At 58.1% G+C, this 22,940-nt stretch overlaps 1 protein-coding gene across 2 annotated transcripts; it reads left to right on the plus strand.

The window, feature by feature from the left end:
- The first annotated feature begins 4,682 nt into the window (after positions 1–4,682).
- Positions 4,683–22,399, plus strand: HNF1B (HNF1 homeobox B). Of its 2 annotated transcripts, none has more exons than XM_052688889.1 (9): positions 4,683–5,129; positions 8,028–8,227; positions 9,332–9,596; positions 10,140–10,381; positions 15,827–15,990; positions 18,622–18,754; positions 18,840–19,031; positions 19,373–19,491; positions 21,083–22,399. In XM_052688889.1, exons 1-9 carry the CDS (start codon positions 4,792–4,794, stop codon positions 21,101–21,103), a joined length of 1,674 nt encoding a protein of 557 aa, XP_052544849.1. In that variant the 5' UTR covers positions 4,683–4,791; the 3' UTR covers positions 21,104–22,399. The 2 variants fall into 2 exon arrangements, with proteins under 2 accessions (XP_052544849.1, XP_052544850.1); XM_052688890.1 differs by having other exon boundaries at positions 9,410–9,596.
- Positions 22,400–22,940: the final 541 nt, after the last annotated feature.

Here is a 22,940-nt window from a genome sequence, read left to right on the forward strand (position 1 = left end):
TCCCGGTGACTTGGGGCCACCAGGCAATGCCACCACCTCGATGCCACGTGAAACATCCCAGACCAAAGCCCGGGACAAAGGCGGCTTTGAGGACCCACAGGGCCGTGCTTGGGCGGCCGCTGAAATGTGTGAAACTCAGCTCTCGTTGGGCTTCTTCCTGAAGCGGAACTGTTCTCAGAGAAATATTCCCCTCCACCGGCCCTAATGGCTTTTCTCTGTGTGCCTGCATTAATGAAGGCGAGGCCCAGCCTCATCGGAGGGAAGCCATGCAAGTAATTGCCTGAATTTTTAATTCAGGGTTATGATAGGGGAATCAAAGTCACGCTGCAGTCGCCGCGGTTCCACACCATTGAGCGCCGCAATTTTCCTCTGCTTTTTGCCCTCCTCTCTGACAGACCCTGCTGGGGGCTGAGGCTGCCCCATCCCGGGCTGAGAATGCCACGGGTGGGTCTGGGTGTGGGGTGAGCCCACATCTGGTGGTGTTTGCTGGCCCTGAAAAGACCCCTGCACCTTCCTGTGCTGTCTGTGGGCTGCCGGGCTGCACTGTCCCTTTGCCATTGCGGCCACACTCAACCCCACCTTCCCAATGTCCAGCCACCGGTGCATGCTACTGTCCTTGTACCAGGGATGGGAACTCACAGATGGGGCACAAGCCAGAGGGTGGCGCAGATGGGGGGCTACGGGTACCCAGCTGGGGCTCCTTGCACTGCACGGATGGCCATGCAGCCCCTCCAGCATCCCTCCAGCGCCACTGCTTTTGTTTTCCCAGAAAACAACCCCGCCTCCCGAGCTGGTTCCAGCTCGCTTCACCTCCTCTTCGCCTTAAAATTAATAAAAAGTCTGCGGACAGGGGGCTGCTCAATAACGCAGAATGGCATGCGCACAATGTGCGCCCCGCGAGGGGGGACAGAGCTTTGGAAAGCAAAGGTGCCTCCCTGCCCTGCTCAGGTCTTGGGAATCTGGTGCACTGGGTGTGGGGGGCCATGCCAACAGGCTGAGGACAGCAGGGCTGTGCTGATGGGATGGAGGTGGTAGTGCCACACAAAAGGGATGGGGATGGTAGAGCTGTACCAATGGGATGGGTTGGCAGGGCTGTGCCTATGGGATGAGGCCGGGCCCCGCTGTGCACAGCCATGCGCAGGGAGCAGCTCTGAGCCGGGGCTCCTGTTGGGGAGCCATTCACACAGGTTCAGCCTCATGACCCCATGTTTGGGGTTTGGGCCACTGTTGTGGTGTTCTTTGTGCTGTGATTCCTCAGCAGATAGCATTGTTTGCTGTGACACGTAAGCCTGGTGACAATATGAGCGCTCTGGCACTGATTTCATTTGCACTGCTCTGAGCTCTCCTAGCTTGCCCCGGTTTCAATGTCTTTTTATAGCCCAGCAGAACTTGTTTTCCTGTACCAGTGAACCATAACCCGAGTGTGGGCTGGGAGCTGCAGGGGACACAAGCAGGGTTTGGGGTGGCTGCTCGGTCACGTTTGCACTCACCATGCCTCTGAGAGACCCCACTCCTGGGGGTGCTCGGCCACAACACCCCCTCTGCCTCAGCCTGTGGGGAGCCCACATGGAGCCCCTGCACCCTGAACAGGGGGTCCCAGTGTGGGTTTGGGGCTGTGGGTGGGTGCAGGGCGATGTGTCCCTGTGGGCAGTGCAGGGGAGCTACACGGTGCTGCCCCCCCAGAGCCCTGTAGCTCAGCAAAGGACAGGGGGGCGAAGGCGGATTATGAAAGTGTTTCTTTGCTTTGCTTTTGAGAAAAGAGAACTTCAAAGGGGCCATTTATCACCAGACAAAGAGAGTGGCGAGTTATTTGCAAAGTGTACGGAGAAGCATTAATTATCGGAGCGCAGGCCAGCGCTGCAGCCGGGTGTCCCCCTGCCCGCCTCCCCGTGGGCTCACAGTGTCCCCAGCCCATGCCCTGTCTCCTCTCCTTGTCTCCTCTCCATCGCAGGAGGTGCGGTGGCAGCGGGTCCCTGACTGTGTGACAGCACTGTGCTGCAGCACTCAGTGCTGGGGACACGGCTGGGAACAGGGGACGTCGGGGACCCTCCTGCTGAGCATCCACCCCAAAAGCTCTGTGCCTCAGCGACCACTGGGGGCAGGGGTTGGGCAGCACGTGGTGCCTCAAGCTGGTGTCCCTTGGCTGGTGGCACAGTGGTACGTGTGGCACTTCCCCATGGCTGCCACCCGCCCTGCACTCTGCTGGGTGTGCAGGCCGGCACACAGCACGGCACAGCTCTGCCTTTCATGTCTGAGCCTCCCCAAACCACAGCTTCCCCTCGCCGCCGCGCGGGGATCAAACGCGGGTCATATTTAATAAAGGTGGGGATGGGAGAAGGCTCCATAACATTACGTCACCTCGGTGCGGGGGAGGCGGGGGCAGGGAGGGAATGCGAAAATCTCGGCGCGAGTGGGGGCAGAGGAGAAAACATCTCAGCGCGGGGACTTAATGGCCCTGTGCCGGTGGGAACGCTGTTGCCCACTGCCCGCAGGGTCAGGGCGGTGTGTCTGCATGCGCTCAGCCGTTAAATGAAACTAAGAAAAAATGAGAGGCAGATACGAAATGCGTGAAGGCGTCCATGGCAGAATTCCCCCGGTGCCGCGTGAGTCACGTCGGGGCGACGTGTGGGAGAAATCCCCGCCTGGAGGCACTGGGCACCGAGCTGAGAGCCGGGGGCACCGCTCAGTGCCCCTGCAACGCGTGCGGGGATGGGGGAGTGCGGCCGCGGTCCCTCTGTCCCTCTGCCCATCCACTCACATGGCGCTGGGAGCAAAGTCACCACTGCCACGACTGTGCCCATGCCCGACCCCACCGTGTTCGGGGTTCGGGGCTCGTGGCAGCGAGCAGAATGCGTCCAGCCCACAAAGGCACAGAGCTGGGGTGGGGTGGGCCGGGCACGGAGGGTCGTGGTTCCCCATTCCCAGCCCCTGCGCCCTCCATGTGGGAGCTCAGCCTGATGCTTGGATGGCGCCAGCACCTTCCTGCTGGGAAACTTTGTGCTCCCACCCCACGGGGCGCCACTGCCCCCCAGCCGCGGTGAGTGCGGCCTTCTGCTGAAGGGAGTTAATGAGCTGTGCCCGACAGCGGTGGGAACGGGCAGCAGTGGGGCTCCTGACAGCTCTCAGAGGAGCTGGGTGTGGAGGAAGGGGGAAGAGCAATAGGGTGAGAGATGGACCAGAAAACAATATCCACTTCATTAGCCAGGTGGCTCCGAATGTGTGGAAATAGGACAAAGTCTAGGTCACCCACTGTGACAGAACATTATTATCATGCGATGCCATGAAGCCGTGCAAAGACCAAGTCAAAGCTCACTGGCCCACTTGAAAGGGACAGGGGAGCTGCCCCAGCCCGAGCTGTTCCCAGGCTGTGGTCCCACGCACGGCCCCATGGCACAGCTGAGCCACAGCCAGCAGCAGAGGCTCAGTGATGGGAGTGCGGCTGTCAGGAACCCAGCAGGCAGAGATGTCAGTTTGAGAACGGGACAAAGGGAGAGCTCTTGGCCAGGCTGTTGGGAGTGGGCCTGGGCCCTGAGCTGGGGCCCTTTTTCTGCCCTTTTTTCCGTACACTGTGCTAATGTAAAACCAGAACCATCAACACCTGTCTGCCAGATCCCTGCCAGGCATGCAGGGAGGTTTCCTGCTCTTCAACACACTACCCCTCATTTTCCTAGTGGGTACGGTGAGGGCAGAGAGTCCTGCCCCAAATGGGCTCCTACAGGGCTCAGGGTCTGCCAGGTGCTGGAGGCTGTTGGGACATTTTAAGATTCCTGGACCCCTCGAGGTGGGGGGCAGTGGTGGCTCCAGGGATGCTATGGCAGTCTGAACCTGAGCTGGGAGTGGTGGGCATTGAGCGCCCATCTCCCAAAAGCACAGACACCCATTGCTGGGGCACGGCTAGAGGGCACTGGGCTGCGCAGCTTGCTGGGATGGGAGGTGATGGGTGAAGCATTCAGATGTTGTATTTCCCCTCCCACACCTGCCCTGCGGGATTCCAGAGCCCACCACGTTGCGTCCAGTGATGTGCTGGTGCCTGTTGTATCCCGCCTGCTTTGGTTTGGGTCAATTTGCTGATCTTTTGTGACTCAGTGCGTTCACGGCAGGAGGAGAAGCACTTTTTGTTCAGGTCCCCGATGTTTTCCACTGCCCCACCCCCGCGGTTATCAGGGCTCGACGGGCGCTCCGCGTTCCCGAGCAGCGCTACCCCCGCAGAGTCCCATTTGCCACATTGCCGCGACTCCTCCGCGGAGCAGAGCCTGACCCCCGGGACCCTTCCGGGACCCCGGCCGAGGACCCTCGGCCCGGCCCCGCGCAGCCCCACGGGCTTTGTGCAGCGGGGCTCGGCTCTCGGCGCGGGGCTCAGCCCCGAGGCAGCGCCCGGCTCCGCGCCGTGCCGCTCCGAGCGGCCCCCGACGGCACTCCGCGCTCCGCGCCGGGGCCGAGCCGCTCCTCCGGAGCGCCGCACCGTTCGGGGCCGGACCGGGTCGAACCGAACCCCGCTCCGCCGCTGCCCCAAGAGCTCCGCGCCGCTCCTCGGGGCCTCACGGCGGCCGCGCGCAAAGTCCGTCCCAGCGCGGCCGATAAGGGCCGGGCGGGGGCCGGACCGCGGCGGGCGGGGACGCGGGGTTCGCTCCCGGAGGAGAGGCCCTCCCGGAGCTGATTTGCATAAGGTATAATGCCTAACGGCTAGGTAGAGGGCGGCCCGCGCCCCGCACAGCCTGCCAGCCGGGGCGGAGCGGCAGGTGCCGGAGGGAGGCGGGCCGGGCCGGGCCGAGCGCGGGGAGACCCGGGACCATGGTGTCCCAGCTGAGCGCCCTGCAGCGGGAGCTCCTGGGCGCCCTGCTCAGCTCCGGGGCCACCAAGGAGGGGCTGATCCGCGCCCTGGAGGACATGGTGCCCGCCGCCGGCTTCGGCGTCAAGCTGGAGAGCCTGCCGCTGTCCCCCGGCGGGCCGCCCGACGGCAAGCCCGGCTTCGTGCCTCTGGCCAACGGACACGGCAAGGGCAAGCTGTCCGGCGACGAGGGCTCGGAGGATGGCGACGACTTCGACACGCCGCAGATTCTCCGCGAGCTGCAGGCGCTCAACACTGAGGAGGCCGTGGAGCAGCGGGCAGAAGTGGACAGGATGATCAGGTACCGGCGGAGCGCTCCGCTCCCGCGGCCCCGTTCGCCCCTCCGGAATTCGTTCCGGGTGCGCCCGTCCCGGCGGGGCGCCGCCGCCGCCCCCTCTCTTGCACCGGGAGCAGCGCGGTGCCGGGCAGTGCCGCCGCCCCGTCGGGTGTTCGCCGCCCGCCGCGGTGGAGGGGCCGCGGGTGCCCGGGTTGCGGCCGCCCGGGGCTCGGCTCCGTCCTCCCTCCGCGCCAGGAGATAAAACATAAACTGCAGCACGTGGAGCTCGGAGTGCTATTAATTTATTTCTATAAATCATCAACAGAAAGATACACAAAGAGCCGCGATTAGGGCGAGCGGAGAGGCGGGTTATTCATTGCCGGAGTTGTAAACCAGGCGGGGAGGGGGAACGAGGAAACCCCCAAACGCGGCCGCTCGGGTCCCGTCCCCTCGCGTCGCGTCCCAGGGGATGCGGCTCCGCGCCCCGCTTTGGCCGAGCCCGTCCGCTCCGTGCCGTGCGGGTCCGGGCAGAGCCGGGCCGGACCGGGTCGGGCCGTAGGTGAGCGGCGGAGCAGCCCCGCGCTTGTCTGGGGCGATTCCCCCCAGCCCCGGGGCCGGCAGCGGGGCTCTGCTCCGAGCACGCGGAGGCGATCCCCGCGTGTGCTCAGCTACGCTCGCGTCCGGCTGTGCGGCAGGGCAGCCCAGCGCCTCCCGGGGTCGGTGACATTGACGGCAGCGCGGAGGCTCGGACGGGACGCGCGGTGCGGGAGGGGACGCCGCTGCGGGCCGCAACCCGCGCGCCGGGCGCCGCTGCTGTCCCACCGCCCCACTGCCTGCCGCTGCGCCCCCGAGGGTGCGGGAGGGCTCTGTCCGCGTCGCAGTTCTCCCACAGGTGTTTCTGTGCAAAGTTTGCCTTCGGTGCAAACAAGAGCAGGCACATGTCCCTGAGGAGCCTTCTGCAAAGAGCTGCTGTTTGCTCTAAGAGAGCCCTTTGTACTTAGAGCGAGGCGGCCGGGGCAGGAGCGTCGGGAGCCGTCGATCTCAGCCCCTCCGTGCGGCTGAGCCCCCTCTGCTCCCACCCCGCGACCCCCGGGTCCTCTCCCAGGCGGTCCCCGCGGCCGCGGAGGTGCGCGGCCCCCACCTGTGCCGGGCTGCCCCGTGGGCACCTCCGTGGGCCCCAAAGGGCTCCGTGCTGGGGGAGCTCTGACCCCACGGCCCCGTGCAGGACCCCGCTGTGTGCGCAGGGAGATGCAGATTAGATAGATCCGATGGGGGGAGCCGGCTTTATAATCCATCTGTATAAATTCTTGGCATTTTTCTCGGAGGATGTGAAGCGTATTTACCTGTTTCCAAGGCTGACCCAGAGGGCGAGCGGGCGGGGGCCTGGAGCACAGGATGGGCAGAGCTGCCCCACTCGGCCGTACTGACGCGGCGCTCAGCTCGGTGCCAGCGGCCACACGGGGCAGAGAAAGGCCGCGGGGTGAGGGCTGTGAACTGGTTTGCAGTGCCACACAGCACACCTGGGTGTGCTCCTTTATTTCTTCCTGCGTGTAAAATCCATCCCGACGGAGGTTGGACAATTGATGAAGTTTTTATTTCGGGGACAGAACCCAAAAAATGGGTTTGTGCCGACTTGTTGAATAGAAATGTTTTCCTCTCTGGCTTTTTAGGTTGACCAAAAAGAGGAAAAAAAAAAAAAAAAATAGAAGAGGTGAACAAACACTCAAACGTTTCATTTTGGGTCAAGTCCAAACATTTTGTTTAACATGAAACAAAATGTTTGGGTTTGGTTTCAGGCTGTTTAACCCTTCTGAATACGGTCAAGTTGATTTGTAAAGAAAATCGTTGCTCAGAAATTCGGAGCTGAACAATTGTTTGGAAAGCACAGAGTGCATTGGAAATGCTGAAGTTAGAAATTCTAAAAATAATAAAGTGAAGGGAAAATTGAGGAATTTCACTAATTCCCACATTGATTTTTTTTTTTTCCCAGCACGAATGCTGCCAAATTCCATTTCAATTCTGAAATCTGTAACCCAAAGTCACTCATTTTGCATTTTCACGGTGCGCACCGGAGCATTGGCTTGAGGCTCAGGCAAAACGATGCCCTTGTGTTAGCCAGGCTGCTGTCAGAACAAGCTCTGTTCCACCAGCTCGTTAGGACTCAGTAATTAGTGAGCAGGAGCAGGTGGGAGCAGGATGGGGCTCAGCTCCCAGCTGAAGCTCAGCTCCTCCCGCCCAGGCTCAGGGTGCACGGCTCCATCCCCGCCGTGGGTCCCCCTGGCTGTGGGTATTCCTTTGGACACGAAAAGCTTTGTTTCCTTGCTGAGTTTGGAACAAAAAGTAAGAAACCTATTGGGTTTTTTCCCCCTTGACAGGATGAAGGATCCAAAATAACAAATGCATTGGAAAAGTGCTTGGACGGTTATTCCGAGCGCAGTGTCAGAACATCTCATTCTTTGAGTGCACGACTGTGACCAGGTTCAGGTTCCGCTCCGATTTCTCAGCGTTGAACCATTTCCTTTCACCCCACGTCTGTGGGTGCTGTGGGGTGAGCTGTGGGGCCGGCCCGCTGTGCGGGTGCGTTGGCTGCTCCATCCACCATTGCGTTGTGCCTCCGTTGCAGTTTCATTGGTTCCCAAACTGGTGCCAGGCAACAGATGGACATCAAAGTAGCGTGGATTTAAAGAAGAGCCAATCTGCACCTGGACTGGTTCTGATAGAGTTGAATTCAAGTGTTGAAAAATACCAAAGACGAGCTCAAAATGACGGCGAGGGGCTCTGCTTGGGTTGGCACACGGGGCGGGAATCTTTGCCATCAAACATTCATTGGGAATCGCGGGTCTTCACCAATAATAGCGGGGTTCCATCATGGGAAAAAGCAACCACAGAGCAAAGTTAACCCTCGTTTTTCTGCACCCCCAGCGAGGACCCGTGGCGGGCGGCGAAGATGATCAAAGGCTACATGCAGCAGCACAACATCCCGCAGCGCGAGGTGGTGGACGTCACCGGCCTCAACCAGTCGCACCTCTCGCAGCACCTCAACAAAGGCACCCCCATGAAGACACAGAAGCGGGCTGCCCTCTACACGTGGTACGTCCGCAAGCAGCGGGAGATCCTGCGGCGTAAGTACCGGGGAGCGGGATGGGGAGGGGGCACGACTGTGGGTGGGGGCAGAACGCCGGGTCCCCCCAGAGTGGTTTTGGGGGTCCGAGCGATTGAGGCTGCGGGAAGAGCGCGTGAGAGCCCCTCTGGATCGCAGCAGTGCTGTGCGAGCTGCCCCGAGCCCACCAAAACGGCTGGATCTCTGGGAGAGCGATTCGGGATTGCGCACAATTAGATCCATCTCCCACCTCTGCCCCCTTTTCCTCTCCGCTTTCTGAACGCGCTCACTTTCTGCAACTACTTGCAAAAAAAGAGAAAGAAAAGAGGGAGGAAAGGAAAAAATTGTAAATCTTTAGCAGGGTCTCATGCAACCCGAATTATTTACAATGTGGATGTCTTTGACCGCGCACCCGGAGCGGTGCTGGTGCTGCGTGCCTGGGGAGCTGCACTGTGTAAATCCCTACGGCCTGGCTAGGAGCAGTGCTTGCGTGGGGCAGGTGCTGTGCTGAGCCCCCCTGGCGCCCGACCCCAAAGGATGCAAAATCCAAAAGCAGAAAAGGGCTCAGCCCCGAGTGCCGCTGCTTTGAAGGTGCACCTGGAGATGTTAAAGCAAACAGAGCTGCTCCAGCCGTGCCCCTCGCCTTCCCCTGTTGTCACAAGGGGAAAAGCCATTATAAAAAGAGGGAGAATTCCCCTGCAAAATGGAGAATAATAAAAACTCCCATTAATCTCCCTTTATGGTCGTGGTGACAGGTGCCTGGCGGACACTGGAAGGTCACCCTGGTGTGGGGCCAGGCTCCTCTGGGAGCCCCTTGGGCACGGGGTGGGCACGGGCAGGGGGCTGCGCACCTGCTGAGCTCCTTTTGGGGGCTGTGACCCCATCCTCACATGCAAAATTCCTCCTGGAACAAGCGCACGCCAGCAGAGCCCGGCCACGCATGTGCACATGCTGCACGTGCAGCCAACAACCACCTGTGCCCACCTGCCTGCGGTGCCCACCGGGGCCGTGGATGGGAGGGGGCCGGGGTGGGGGCCGGGTGGGGGCTGCCGCTGCGCCGTGACGGTGACTCTGAGCTCTGAGCGGCGGCTACAGGCCGGGTCACGTCTGCTCCTTTCTCTTTCAGAGTTCAACCAGACAGTCCAGGGGTGTGAAAATAGGACAGACAAAAGCAGTCAGGATCAGCTGCTGTTTCTCTTTCCAGAGTTCAATCAACAGAACCAGGGGGCTGGCCAGCTTGACGATGCCTGCGCCGAAACCCCCAGCAAGAAGATGCGCCGCAACCGCTTCAAGTGGGGGCCGGCCTCCCAGCAAATCTTGTACCAAGCCTACGACCGCCAAAAGAACCCCAGCAAGGAGGAGCGGGAGGCGCTGGTGGAGGAGTGCAACAGGTAACGGCCGCCTCGTGCCATCCTGCAGAAGCCGCATGAGGTGCTGGGCTCGTGGCACGCTGCCCTGGGTTTTGGAATGGTTTTGCTGAGCCACCTGTTGGCTTTGGGCTTAGCGCTGGGCAGCATCCAGAGGAGAGCAAGCTCTGTGCTGTGTTTGGGATGCGGCAGGGATGCAGCCAGGATACAGCAGAGATGTGACAGGGATGCAGCTGGGATACGGTGGAGATGGAGATGGGATGCCGTGAAGGTGCAGCAGGGATGCAGCTGAGATACAGTAGGAATGAAGCAGAGATGCACTGGAGATGTGGCAGATATGCAGTGGAGATGCAGCAGGGATGCAGCAGGGATGCAGCCATGATGCAGTTGGGACGCGGCAGCGATGCTGTGGTGTTACAGCAAGCTCAGAGGGAGGCGGGATGGGCTTTATGGCACGAGTGTAGTTGGAAAGAGGGCCAGGTGTTCAGGAAGGGTTGAATGCTTTAAACCCTGTGTTGGGAGCTCCCATCAGCACCCTTGCTCCAACGTGTCCCTTTGCATGCGCAGGGCCGAGTGTCTGCAGCGGGGGGTGTCACCCTCCAAGGCACATGGGCTTGGCTCCAACCTGGTGACGGAGGTGCGTGTCTACAACTGGTTCGCCAACCGGCGGAAGGAGGAGGCTTTCCGCCAGAAGTTGGCCATGGATGCCTACAGCTCCGGCCAGCCCCCACACAGCATGAACCTGCTGCTGTCCCATGGCTCCCCGCACCACAACCAGCCCAGCGCCTCGCCGCCCAGCAAGATGCCAGGTGAGATGGGAACAGCGATGCTGGGCAGTGGCAGTGTTGGTCGTGTTTCCAATGATGAAAGGGATTGTGAGCTCAGTGGTCGTGGGCCATTGACCTTGTTGATACTGTTGACAATGTTGGCACCATTTGTGCTGCAGAAAGAGGCACTCGAGGCATTGCGGGGCCATGGTGGTGATGGCCTCGGGGGAAAGATGGTCCATGCTGCCCACGTTGGACAAGGGACAGCAACAAGGCTCAGCCCTTGGTGCAATTTCCCCATTGGCTGTAGGATGGGACTCCTCTCAGCAACGGAGCATTGGGACACTCTGCTTCCTCCTCAGTTTCGATAGGTGCAGAGAGGTGTGGATGCTGATCCCTATAGAGCCAGCCACGTGGCGGGGGCTGGATTTCTATCCCATCAAGGACAGATTGCTGGGCTGGGCATGTTTGTGGGTGCAGGCTGGGCTGGGCAGAGGCGTGGATACAGCTGCTCTGCCTGGCGTGGAGAGTTAGGGCTGGGGGATGTGGTGCTGGAGAACTAAAGTTGGTGACACGAGTGGCTGTGGGCAGAGGGCTGCGCTGAGCCCCACGGTTGGGCTTTGCTCTGCCTGCAGTGTGCACTGCTGGGGGATTTGAGCAGGAGATAATGCTGAGAGCAGAGCTGGGACAGTAATCAGGGAGGGCCTGGCGGCATGGGGCAAGAGGCATTGTTGGGAGAACAATCCCCATTGTGCCGCTACCTGCAATCTGCACTCCAAAGCCGCCAGCCCCAGCAAACAAGAGCGGGCACTTTGAGGCGGGCGGCGAGGGGTCAGCACGGGGCCACGGGCTGCAGGCCGTGTGCCCTGACCACCCCTGTCCCAATTTGGGGACGACACCCCAGGGACAGGGAGACACAAAGCAACTGCTTCCCAGAATTTTCCCTACCTGGCTCATTGCAAGCCACAGCCTCATTACAAAGAGGAATTGATAGAGGATGTCCAGAGGAGGACACTGTGGTTACTGTGGGGAGGGCTGGGAGATTGGGATAGAGCTGTCCCAGGCACCACAAAGGCCGTGGTAGAGTGATGGGGTGGGAGGGCATGGAGATGCCGATGGGCGTAGAGCATACTGCCCAATGGCATGGGGACACCGGGGGCACTGGGGACACGGGGGGCACTGGGGACACCAGGGCCGGCAGCCTGTCTCGTGGTGCAGCTCTCCCTGCAGGGCTGGCCCACAGTGACCAAAATGTGACCCTGCCCCAGGAATGCCCCACACAATGGCGGGGATGGGGTGGACGTTTGCCCTCCTGTCACCGGCTGATTGCTTACAAGGTGCCCTACAAGCACATTGTCAGCAAAATCAGCTGTTTTCTGTGTTGGCCGCCGGGCTTTACAATACTGCACCAGCATGCAGCCCCGCGTTGTCATGGCGTTGTCCCCCCCGTGCATGCTTAATTGACAATTAAGCTGGGGCTTTGAACGCACCCCGCTGCCTTTGATGTGGCCCTGTCTCTCCAGCGCGCTTGCAGGCACCCCGCGAGAGCCTTTGTTTTCTTCTATTAGGGGACTGCAATTATTGGAACCGCGGGCATTTATCTCGGGGCTGCGGGGCCGTTAAGCCCCAACCTTTATTTTCCCATTGGAGCATCGGCCAGCAGGAGCCAGCCGTGGCTATAGGGCTGCTGACAGCCCATTCGTGGGGGCTTTGAGCTGGGCAGGAGTGATGGCCGCAGAGGGGTCAGGAGGGCTCAGCTGCGGGAATTCCGCGCTGGCTTGCAGCAGCCTTGCCAAGGAGCAGGAGATGGGCGCAGTGAGGGCTGCGCATGGGGTTCGGGGCTGGCTTAGGGGTGAGGGGCTGGGCTGAGCTCAGCCTGCACTGGAATCCGTCAGTCACAGCAGCGTTTTGGGGCTGCAAGCCTCCAAAATGTCACCAGCTCCTCTGAGAGATGCTGACCCCATCCGTGCTGGGATTTGAACTGTCCTTGCACCGCGTGCGGCACTGTCTGCAGCCCTCAATGCCTTTAACAGCTTAATGACAGTGCTGGGACACTGCCCGCACCCTGTGGCCTGCACAATCCCCCCAGGAAAGGAAATGATGGAGCTGAGTACGGCTCAGAGCAGGCATTGCCCCACGGTCGGGATGGGGCCGGTGCAAGCTGATGGCTGGGGACAGCGGGAGAGCTGTAAAACCGAGCATCCTGGGCGGCCCCTCGGTGCAGGGTTTTTAACTGTTTGGAGGTAAATACTCCAAGCCTATCTATCTCGGAGGTGTCTCAGACTCTGGACTTTTCCCTTCCTATAGGGGATTATCAGAGATCTCGGTTCTCTGTTTGATTTGAAGGTCACTCGGGGCTTTATCTCGTTCCTCGGTGCCATGCGGCAGACTCTGGCTTATGCCATTTTTATCTTCAAGAGCCGCGGGGACAATCAGTGCTGATGAGATTAGGGACGCGCCCCCCGCACCCCGCACACAAAAGACCCCGCGTCACCCGGCCCCACTCTGACCGACAGCTCTGCGAACACCGCAGTGACCCCATCTGTGTGCACATCCATAGGAACGTACAGCATTTTGCATTATTTATATGTATTTTAGATATCTCTACAGCCACACATAAAAATATAAAAACTCAGCTCCACGCCCCGAGATTCTCCCTAAACTGAAAGGGCAATTTGGGTGACTTTACTCTATTGTTTTTTTCCTTCAAGAAGAGCCTGCTAATAGCACTCTGGTCCAGAGGTACATCGCTTTCTATCTGGATCCTGCAGGCTGTTCTCTGATAGCTTGGGCTGCGCAGGTTCTGATTGCAGACCCGGTGCCAGCCGTTGTCAGATTTTACTGTTGCGCTCATTGTGCGGCCCTGTGGGTACGGTGTGCTCTTAGGAGCTTTTCCTGCTTTTATGGGGGGTAATTAGGACTTTATGGCAGCAGCAGAATGGGAGGGTCCAGTCCCAATAAACAGCTTTATAATGGACATAAACTCCGCACCTCGGTAACATGGCAAGATTAACACTTTAGGGACAATTTGAGTGGCAGACCCAAAATCAGCCCCAGGCAGGAGCGCAGCCGGGTGTGAACAGTGCAGCTGGCTGCGCCTCGGGATGCTCCATGGGATGATCTGTGGATGCTGCATGGGATGCACTGCTCTTGGGATGGGCTCTGGGAAGCTCAGGGTGCTGGCTGCAGGGTTGGGGCACAGGGTTAAGGCTATGGCAGCCGGAGCCTGCAGGTCGTCTGGAGCCGTGGGGAAGCAGTAAAGCATTTCACGGGCTGTGCAGCTCAGGGACCAAACAATAGCCACGTCCCATAAACAGACTTTTATACTATAGCTGTAGCTCCAGTTGGAAACAAACTCTTTAAGGGCGCAGGCTTGGCGGGCAGACTCATTGCTGGGGCTGGACGGGGAGAGGCCAAGGAGGAATAAATCTCATGCTGGGGCTGCGTCACGCTGTGGAAGCACAAGAGAGTGGCGGCACAATAATTGTGCCTGGCTCTGCACGGCCGCCTGCCCTGCCGTGCCATAAAGCTGAGCTTGGGCGACCGCAGAGCCCCCAGGAGGAAACCACTGTGCACAGGGTGGGCAGCGGGAGCTGGGCCATGGGGAGAGGCTGGTCCTGGGGGCAGGGCTGGCACAGGGCAGAAAATGGCGCCCTAGATAGCATCTCGTGCCTGGAGGCTGCTCCAGCAGTGTGGCTGCGGCTCTCCATCTTCCCTGTGGGTGCTTTGATGGGGAGTGGGTGGGAGCTCAGTGGGGATGGGGAGCAGGGAGGGATGGCACCTCCACTGTGTGGGAGCACTGGTAGATCGGCCGTAGCGACAGCATGGATCTCCTGCTGTTAACGATGCAATGTGCCGTAACCCATCCCAACGGTGAGGGCACACAAATAATAATATGCATCCTGCTCCAGGAACGGAAAAAAAAAAGCAAGGTGAAATGGTTGTGGCTTCCCAAAGGCCCACAGGGCACACGGGCAAATCAGCCCCAGGTGCCAATGACCCAAACTCTTAGGATTGCAGAGAAAAATTTGAAGATCAGCTTTTAACGTCTGCTTTTAAAGTCAAATTTGTAATGATGGGGTTCTTGGCTGAATTGGGTAGAGTGTGATTTGGGACTTAATTTTTTCTTTTTCTTAGTGAAAGCTTCACAGAATCCAAAAGAGGGTGAAGATTGCCCTGATAGTTAGCAGACATTGGCGTCCCTCCCACTGAAACACTATGGGCTGTTGTTCTTAAGAGTAATGTCTCATTCTGCCCCATGTTTTTCATAACCGCTTCCAGTTGCACAGCCAATCCGATCACTGTTTCATGGGCTCAGGAGCTGCCATTTTGTCTCCTGTGCTCCTCATCTATCTTTGAGACCACTGTGAGAAGAAAGGGCTTTTTTTTTTCATCTCCGCTCCCACTGTTTGAATAGTGCTGCAGCGTCTCAGACCGGCAGCGGCTGAAGCACACTTTGCACGAGGCTGGGACCGCAGGGAAGAATGTGGTGACAGTGCCCTGGTTGAGTAATGTTTACCCGGCCGTCCACTCGTACCGGCAAATATCCACCTGCCAGAGGACATTCTTGTATTATCAGGGATAAAGGGGTTTGCTGGGAAATGATCAGGAACCAGACAGCGCGGGGAGATTCCTATCTGCAGGATATGTTTGACCAGCTGATGTTTGGAAAATTTGGAGGTGATTAGAGAGACTTTTTGTGCTTTTGGTGGAGGTGGCAGGGAGCCTGCTGTACCTAATTCAGTCATTTTGGAGCTAAGCTCCCAGACCCAAGTTATGGCTTCTTTCTTCCTCCTAGACTCAGGTTTTACGGTGGCCCTCAGAGCATCCTTGCAGAACTGGAGCTTAGGCAGTGCTGGCACCTCCTGACCAAGGCTCAGTGCAGGCTCGGGGCTCCAGTGGCACTCTTGGTGCTTGCAGAAAGGAGCTCCGAAGCCCCAGGCCCCCAGCTCGGGTCATTCTGGGGAGGGTCCCAGCGCCTGGGTGATGCTCCCATGGCTTGTGTTCCCAGGAGGGATCTTGGGCCGCCACTTCGATCCCCGGGAGTTCAGTGACCCCGGTGCTGGCTGCCCATAACAAATGGCTTCTCACCAGGGCAGCCCTGTAAAAGGCGCTTTTGTTTCCCGTGGGTTTCCCTCAGTTAATTATTTGTGATCTGTAGATGCCTTTCCATGACACACGGCTGATCATATGGTTATCAGTACGGGGCTGTTTAGCCAAATTAAATATATTTGTATTGAAGACCCATGCTCAAGCCAGATTTCTCTCCTGGGCGGTGGCAGGCTGTGGCCATCGTTCCTGCCATCACCGTGTCGTCCAGCCGTGTTAATCACACACGTGTCAAGAGCGAGGCGCGTCCATTCCCACCACGGTTTTCATAGAAACGCGGCGTCACCAAATCATTAAGGTTGGAAAAGACCTCCGAGATCATCCAGTCCAACCGTGAACCCATTCCCCCAAGCCCGCTGACCACGTCGTGTTCTGCAGGGGTCCGATACGGCCAGGGGGCGAGCAGCGAGGCGGCATCCTCCGGGGCCATCAGCCACCACGGCAGCGGTGCCATGGTCACCACCAGCCAGGCGGTCCTGCAGCAGGTCTCCCCAGCCGGCTTGGACCCGGGCCACGGTTTGCTCTCTCCCGACGGTAAAATGGTGAGTACACCTGGCCTATTGTGGCGGCGGTGCTGATAAGATAAGAGGGCCCAGCGGGCAAAGCAAACACGCTTTCCCCGGGTTTCACACGCGGCCCGTGCTGAACAATGGGGCATTGTGGGGGTGTGGGCGCGCGCCCGTCCCCACCGCCCGCCTCAAAGGCGGCCCCACAGCCCCGGCGTGTTCCACAAGTGCGGCCCATAAACCTGACAGAGCCCGCTCCGCTTTTATTGATTGCATGCCTTGTGAATTGAATGCGCGCTGGGTGGATCACTGTTTGCTTTCCCCTGCCGATGACATGGGCATTGATAAAGCTCTCATTCATTGCTTTTCCTTAAGCCCTCCTGAGTTCTGAGCTCCGCTGGGAAGCCCTTTGCTCCCAGTTGTGCCCCCAGTGTGCTGTGGCTGTGCTGGGCTGTGCTGGTTGAGAGCTCAAAGCGCTCCTGGCTGAGCGCGGTGCAGAAATGTGCAGGAAGGAGTGGTGGGATGGGATGGAATAGGATGGGAAGGGATGGAATAGGATGGGATGGGATGGAATAGGATGGGAAGGGATGGAAACAAGCATGGCACTCCTTGAAGCAGCTGGCACAGCATCACCGTGTGGCTGGTCTGGCCACTCGGCAGCTCTTCCGGGAGGAGGTTTTCCTGCTGAAAGTGAAAGTCATACATGGCTCTTGGCACAAGATTTCACTTCCATTTTCTTAAGACAATCCCTCGGGGCCGTCAGCTGCAGGTCCCCACAAGCCTGGCAGCTACACCAGGGCAAGCTGCATGCTTCTTCCCACAGCCTGACTGCTTTTGCCCCCCATTTCCCTGCTTTGCCTTCCCTTCTGCCTGCCTCTTACTCATGCGGTCTCCTTGTAGCCCCCTGAACTCAGGCACCGCTCCAGGGTAGCTGAGTATCCTCAGCCATGCAAGGGAACCATCACAGAGCAACTCCGAACCCCCTGGCACTCTCCCTCGCTGCACACCCTGCACGCACCCATTTCTCCCTCTGGGTGTGTTGTGCCTGTAACCCTGAGCCTTGAAGTCATAAAATGAGTCACGAAGGAAGGCAGCAGCAGGCACAGACAGTGTGGGGTGGGGGACGGGAGGACAAAGCGCTGCCACGAGCTCAGCAGCACAGCAATCTCGGTGCACTATTTGCAGTTTCTTTAAGGGGCACAGGAGCCCCCTGGAAGGGGATATTTTCAGTGCATGGCAGGGGGCTGCTCAGAGATGCAGAGGGTTAAAGCAGTGTGCTAAAGGCACCTGCAGGCTGCAGCAGCACTGCTGAGCTCTCCGTTGCACAGCGCCGTCTTGGGCTGCTCTGCTCCTCCAGCAGCATGCAGCTCTGCCAGCTTATCTCTGATCTTTAAGCAAGGCTAGCTAGTGCTTGCAAGTTATTTAATGAAAATATGCTGTAGGCTGTGGTTTCTAGTAGGTAAACATGTGCCTTTAATGCCCTACATGAAACCAAAAGCTGCCTAAGAAATTGCTGCATCTGAAGGCAGTTGGTTTTTTCGGGGGAGGAGGAGCACTATGGAGATGGTGTTATACTTTGTGGTGCTGCTGTGCTTTCCCATAGTCCCAGATTGTTCAGTGCTTGGTGGAGTGTTTCCCGCTCCTGCTATCTCTGGTTGACCCCATTTGGGTGCAGCACTTTTGCCCAGTTCTCCCCGAAACGTGCCATGCCACAGGTGAGCAGCATGCGCTTGCAATGGGCTGCCTGCAGCACACTGCACTGCGGCGTGGCCTGGCCTTGAAGAAACTTTCAAAGTGGAAAGTACTGGATAAGGAAACATGAGTCACTCCTGTGCTCTGGAATTTATTGATGCCTTTGTTTCGATTGCAATGAGGCTATCTCAGGCTCACATGGGTAAAATAAACAAGGACCAAGTGTCCAAAAGTGTCACACAGAGCCCAAAGGATGCCTTCAAAATCTGCACTGAGGTTGCTCAGTGCAGGAGGTAACACAGAGGGGTGAGGTGAGTGTGCAGCAGGTCAATAATGCAGCAATAACCAGGCGCTGCCAGAGTCCTGCTACTCCCAGGACCATCCCAGCACACCCCCAAGTGCCTCTGCAGTGGTTGCACACCAGGAGCTGCCTTTGGCCATGTGCACCTGCCCCTACTGGCTCGGCCATGGTGCGGCTGCAGCCCCCTCAGCTGGAATTTGTTTCATAAAACTATGACTAGGATCACTCTGAGGTCTTTTTTTTTAAATTTACTTCACCTTCTTTTTTAAGCTTTCCCAAGTTTGTATTTCTCACTTTCCCCTACATCTGTGACAGGTGGAAGTTAATAAGTGTGAGAGTCCTCAGTTGTCCCCAGCAGCAGGAATGCGGACCTGGCCAGCAAATGGCGACTGTGTGGGACACGTCCTGTCCCTGCTGTGCTCTGCTGGAGCACTGGCAGCTGCTTCCAGGAAGGCTTCACACCGCTGCAGCTTTGCTATTTATTAACGTGACACTCAGTGCTTCCAGCCAGTGTCTGCAGCTCAGGGGTGCTCCACTGGAAGGCGTTGGTGTGGGTGCAGCTTTTCACCTCCTGGGGGGCTTTTTCTTTTCCCTCTGTTGCTGGTTTTGGTGCTGGTGTGGCTGGGAGCCAGCGTCGTGTGCCTGATGGCCCCTGTCTGCTTTGCTCCCTGCAGATCTCTGTGTCGGGCGGTGGGCTGCCTCCCGTGAGCACCCTGACCAACATCCACAGCCTGTCCCACCACAACCCGCAGCAGTCCCAGAACCTCATCATGACGCCGCTCTCAGGAGTCATGGCTATTGCACAGAGTAAGTGTGAAATGGGAGCACATCTGGATCCCAATCTCCAGACCCCAACCAGCCCCGGTGCTGACACCCTGCTCCCTTCTCCCAGGTCTGAACACCTCGCAGGCGCAGAGCGTCCCTGTCATCAACAGCGTGGCCGGCAGCTTGGCAGCCCTGCAGCCGGTGCAGTTCTCACAGCAGCTGCACAGCCCGCACCAGCAGCCACTCATGCAGCAGTCGCCCAGCCACATGGCCCAGCAGCCCTTCATGGCCACCGTCACCCAGCTGCAGAACTCGCACAGTAAGGGGCTGAGGGGAACACCTGGGAAATTAACTCCTATGGGAAAGTGACTTCTGCTCTGCTGCTGCTCTCTGCCTGGCTTTGTGCAAGGAATTTTTTCCTTGTGGGTTATTATTGTCACATACTGCTTACTGCTCTTGCCTTGGCCACCTCTGGCTCTTGTGGTCAGAAAAAGCAAAAGCTTCCCCGTCATGCCAGAGGCACATGGTGATTTCCTTCCATTTCTTTTATTATATTCCTGTCTGCACAGTATCCATCCCCACAGCTATGCATGTAGCGTGCTGTCTGCCTGCCTTGCTCCTGCACAAAGGCTGTGGGTGACGTTGTTTTTCTCTCCACAGTGTATGCGCACAAGCAGGAGCCCCCCCAGTATTCCCACACCTCCCGCTTCCCCTCGGCGATGGTGGTGACAGACACCAGCAGCATCAGCACGCTCACCAACATGTCTTCCAGCAAGCAGGTAATAGCTGGGCTCTGGCAGCAGGATTGGGGTGTGCTGGTGTAATTTGGGGTGTTTGCCCCGTGGGTCCCCCTGGTACAAGCCTTCCAGCACTGGAAACTGAGCCCTGGAAACCCAGCCTCAGCCCCTTCATGGGCTCTGAAAAGCCTGCTCATGGATGGCAACCCAATGGGGATCTGCGCAATGAGAGGCCGTGCCGGATGCTGAGTGCTGGGGTTTGGCCAAGCACCGTGCAGTGAGCAGCTCTGGTCCCTTCGTGGCTGGTGAGCGGCGCTGGGGCAGTTCTGCAGATGGCATGGCGGCCTCAACCCCACCTTTATCTGCCCCATGTTGGTGTAAGACATATCCCAGCTCGAATCAGCTGCACAAGGCCTCGCTCAGACAATAGCCCCTTTCTAAATGCCAGCTCTGGGGACTGTGGGAAATATGCGGCCCTTATTGATTGCTAGATAAATATGAGAGAGCCTTGAACTTGTATCCAGATAAACTCTCTTACCAACCTTAGACAGCAGAGGGGAAAAAAATGTCTGCAATGACCACAGAGTAAATACGGCGTGGGATTGCCGTGGGACTTCCGCACGGATGCCTGGCACTGTGTGTTGCTGGGGGCGAGGAAGGGGCTGGAGTTGGGGTGGGGATGGCGGGGGCCCTGGGGCTGAACCAAGGGGAAAGGCAAAGCGCCTCGGCCCGGCTCAGCTCGCTTTGGGTGCCTCTGCTCTGCGCCCCGCAGTGCGGGAGCGTTCAGGCGCGGCCGCGCTCTCAGGAGCGCCATTTCCTCTGCACGGCTTTATCGGCCCATCTGCTGTGCGCTCAGCCCGAACTGCCCCTGATTAATTGTGCTCTCCTGCCACGGGCTGGCTTTGATGCCGGCTTGCCAAAACGAGCCCGGCACACACAGGAAATGTCCCTCATGTGGGAACAGCAGCCGGCCATCCCTGCCATGGGGCTGCGGCCTGCAGGCCCCACGCTTGGGATGGGTGACTCTCCCTTTCTTCCCCCCATCGTGCTTTAATCAAAGCAGAGAAGGGGGAGATGTGGCTCTTTGTTGGGGCTGGAAGGGACATGCGGCTCCCGGTTCCTCTGACAATGCTCGAGGCCGAGCCACCATGTTTATTACGTTAGCAAACACCTGATAGCTGCGGCCCGTCCCTAATGACATGTCACGGGAGGCTCCTGGCGTCTCCTTATCTCCGCCTTATGATGTTTGCTGTGCGCTCCAGCCCACAAGGTCACACCGGCTGCCAGCCCCCACCCCAGCGGTGACCGGGGGACCCTGGAGGGGCCGGGGGATGGAGCTGTGGTGGCACTGATGGAGCCACAGGGACCAGCCCGTCCGTCTTGGAGGTGACAGCAGCACTGGGGACAGACACTGCTGTCCAGCTGACCGGCACAAACTCCTGGCACAACTCCTGCAATAGACCCTTTTTTATTTAAAAAAAAAAAAAAATAATAATTTTCGTAGGGTTGCAATATCTGGCTCAGAAAGTGCTTTCCCCCTGGGGGTGCAGAGGGCTGCGGGCTTGGGGTGCGGGAGGAGATGACCTGCGGAGCCCCGGCCCACCACTCACCATGCTGCTCTCTCCCTTCCCAGTGTCCCCTGCAAGCCTGGTGATGCTTCACACCTCGCTGCCTTTGCACATAGCAACGGAAACTTATTTTCCACAACATCCCGCTGGTGACCCACGCGTCGAGCCAGAGCGCAGCTCAGTGCCGCAGCGAGGTGCTCGTTACCCCGACGTGCGGCCGGAGCCTCGCAACCCCGCGCTGGGGATCAGCCCGAACCCGAACCATGGGACCGCGCCTCTCCTCCCCTCCACGCAGTATTTCCGAGACGTGTCCTGAGGATTGTTTTTTCCTAAGTATTTGCCTTCCAAGAGGCCGTTGGCTCTCCCGAGGAAATAGGAACAAGCTGTACTGGGACGTGGCAGAAGATGGATCGTATTTAAGTTATACTCCTCCACCCGATGGACTGAGAGGGACCCGGGTCTGTTACTTGGCTTTTGGAAGGAGGAATCTCGTGCTGTTGAACTGAGCCAGTTAAACTGTAAATATAGGTACAGTCTGCTCCACCCTCACCCATCCCCGCTCCTATACATAGAGATTTATATAAAAGAAGTAAATGTTGTCCAATTGATGTAAACTATTGTAATTAAGTGCAATTCCCCCATCTGTATATATTGTTCCTGCTTTTCTCCTCTCCCTCAGTCTTATTTTTTATTTTTTGGTAAAGGTCAGAGCTCTGCATGGTTTTGGTTTTGTATTTTCTTTCCTCCCTTAATGGAGTTGATTAACGAAGAAAGCCCTGTGCCTCTGCAGAGACACCAGCTCCCTGCCTCCCAGAAGGACAGGCACCGAGCTGAGCCCCAGCAGCTGGCCCCAGGACTGGGTGACACAAGGAGCTCAGGGGACTCTGCTGTGTTTGGGGACACAGAGTGGGGTGGGCCACTCCACAGCCAGTGCATGTCCCAGCCTAGCACCCGCTGGGGACGTTGTGCTGTGCACTGCCAGAGCCTTGCCCTGCTGCATCTACCCGAGCCTGATTTTCCAAAGCTGTGAAAGGCATCATCTCACCTGCCGTGGGACATGAGCTCCTCCATGCACACATCTCTTTGGAAATGGATCGCATGCTCCTTGGTTGTTTAATTTCTTCTTAAACTTTGCTATGCATGCCAAATGCTGAGAGTGCTTCAAAGAGGCGAAGAGCAGTGGAGGTGCCTGTGGACAGTCAGCCACTGTTCAGAACAACACTGGATGCTTTTTCTGGGGCAAGAAATGCTATTTTATACAGTAACCATTGCCAGGACTGATAGGAGCAACCCTATGGGGAATAAGTCATCGTGAATCGGAGACCGATATTCAAATCACATTTAATTTAATGTATACCATAATTAAAAACCATTTTTTCAGATTCGTTGCTGCCATGTGATCTATGATTCCTGCTGCAGTTGAGAGTGCTGGTGGGGTGCAGCAGGGATGTGGGGCTCAGGGAGCTTCATCTGTTCAATGTAGGTGCTGAGGGAGGGGCTTTCAGAGCATCGGTCTGGTGTTCACATTTAGGGCCAGAGCATCCCAGTTAAAACCCTCCCGTGGAATTTCTGTGATTTTTTGCTGCCCTAGACAAGAACTGGAAGAGGATGGGAGGCATGAAGACTACTTGTTCCCTTTCACAGAGATTCAGAAGCAACATGCTCTGTTAGCAAAAACTGGGAGAAAAGATGCATGCTTGAGAGAGATCCGCTGCCCCTCCCTGCTCAGCAATGCCCTTTCAGTGCAGCTCAGCCAACCTTCTCAATCAGCTCAGGTTCTGCTCTCAGACATTGCCTGGGCTCAGTTCCCAGCAGGTCAGGGTGGGAACAGTTTGGATTCTCTTGCTGTTGCCAGCTGGTGCTCTGCTCCCTGAGTGGCTCATCAAGGTGGGGGGATGAATGTTCCCCAGCTGGTGCACATCC

Source organism: Tympanuchus pallidicinctus, unplaced genomic scaffold, assembly GCF_026119805.1.
Source record: "Tympanuchus pallidicinctus isolate F22 unplaced genomic scaffold, pur_lepc_1.0 scaffold24, whole genome shotgun sequence".
Lineage (NCBI taxonomy): Eukaryota > Metazoa > Chordata > Aves > Galliformes > Phasianidae > Tympanuchus > Tympanuchus pallidicinctus.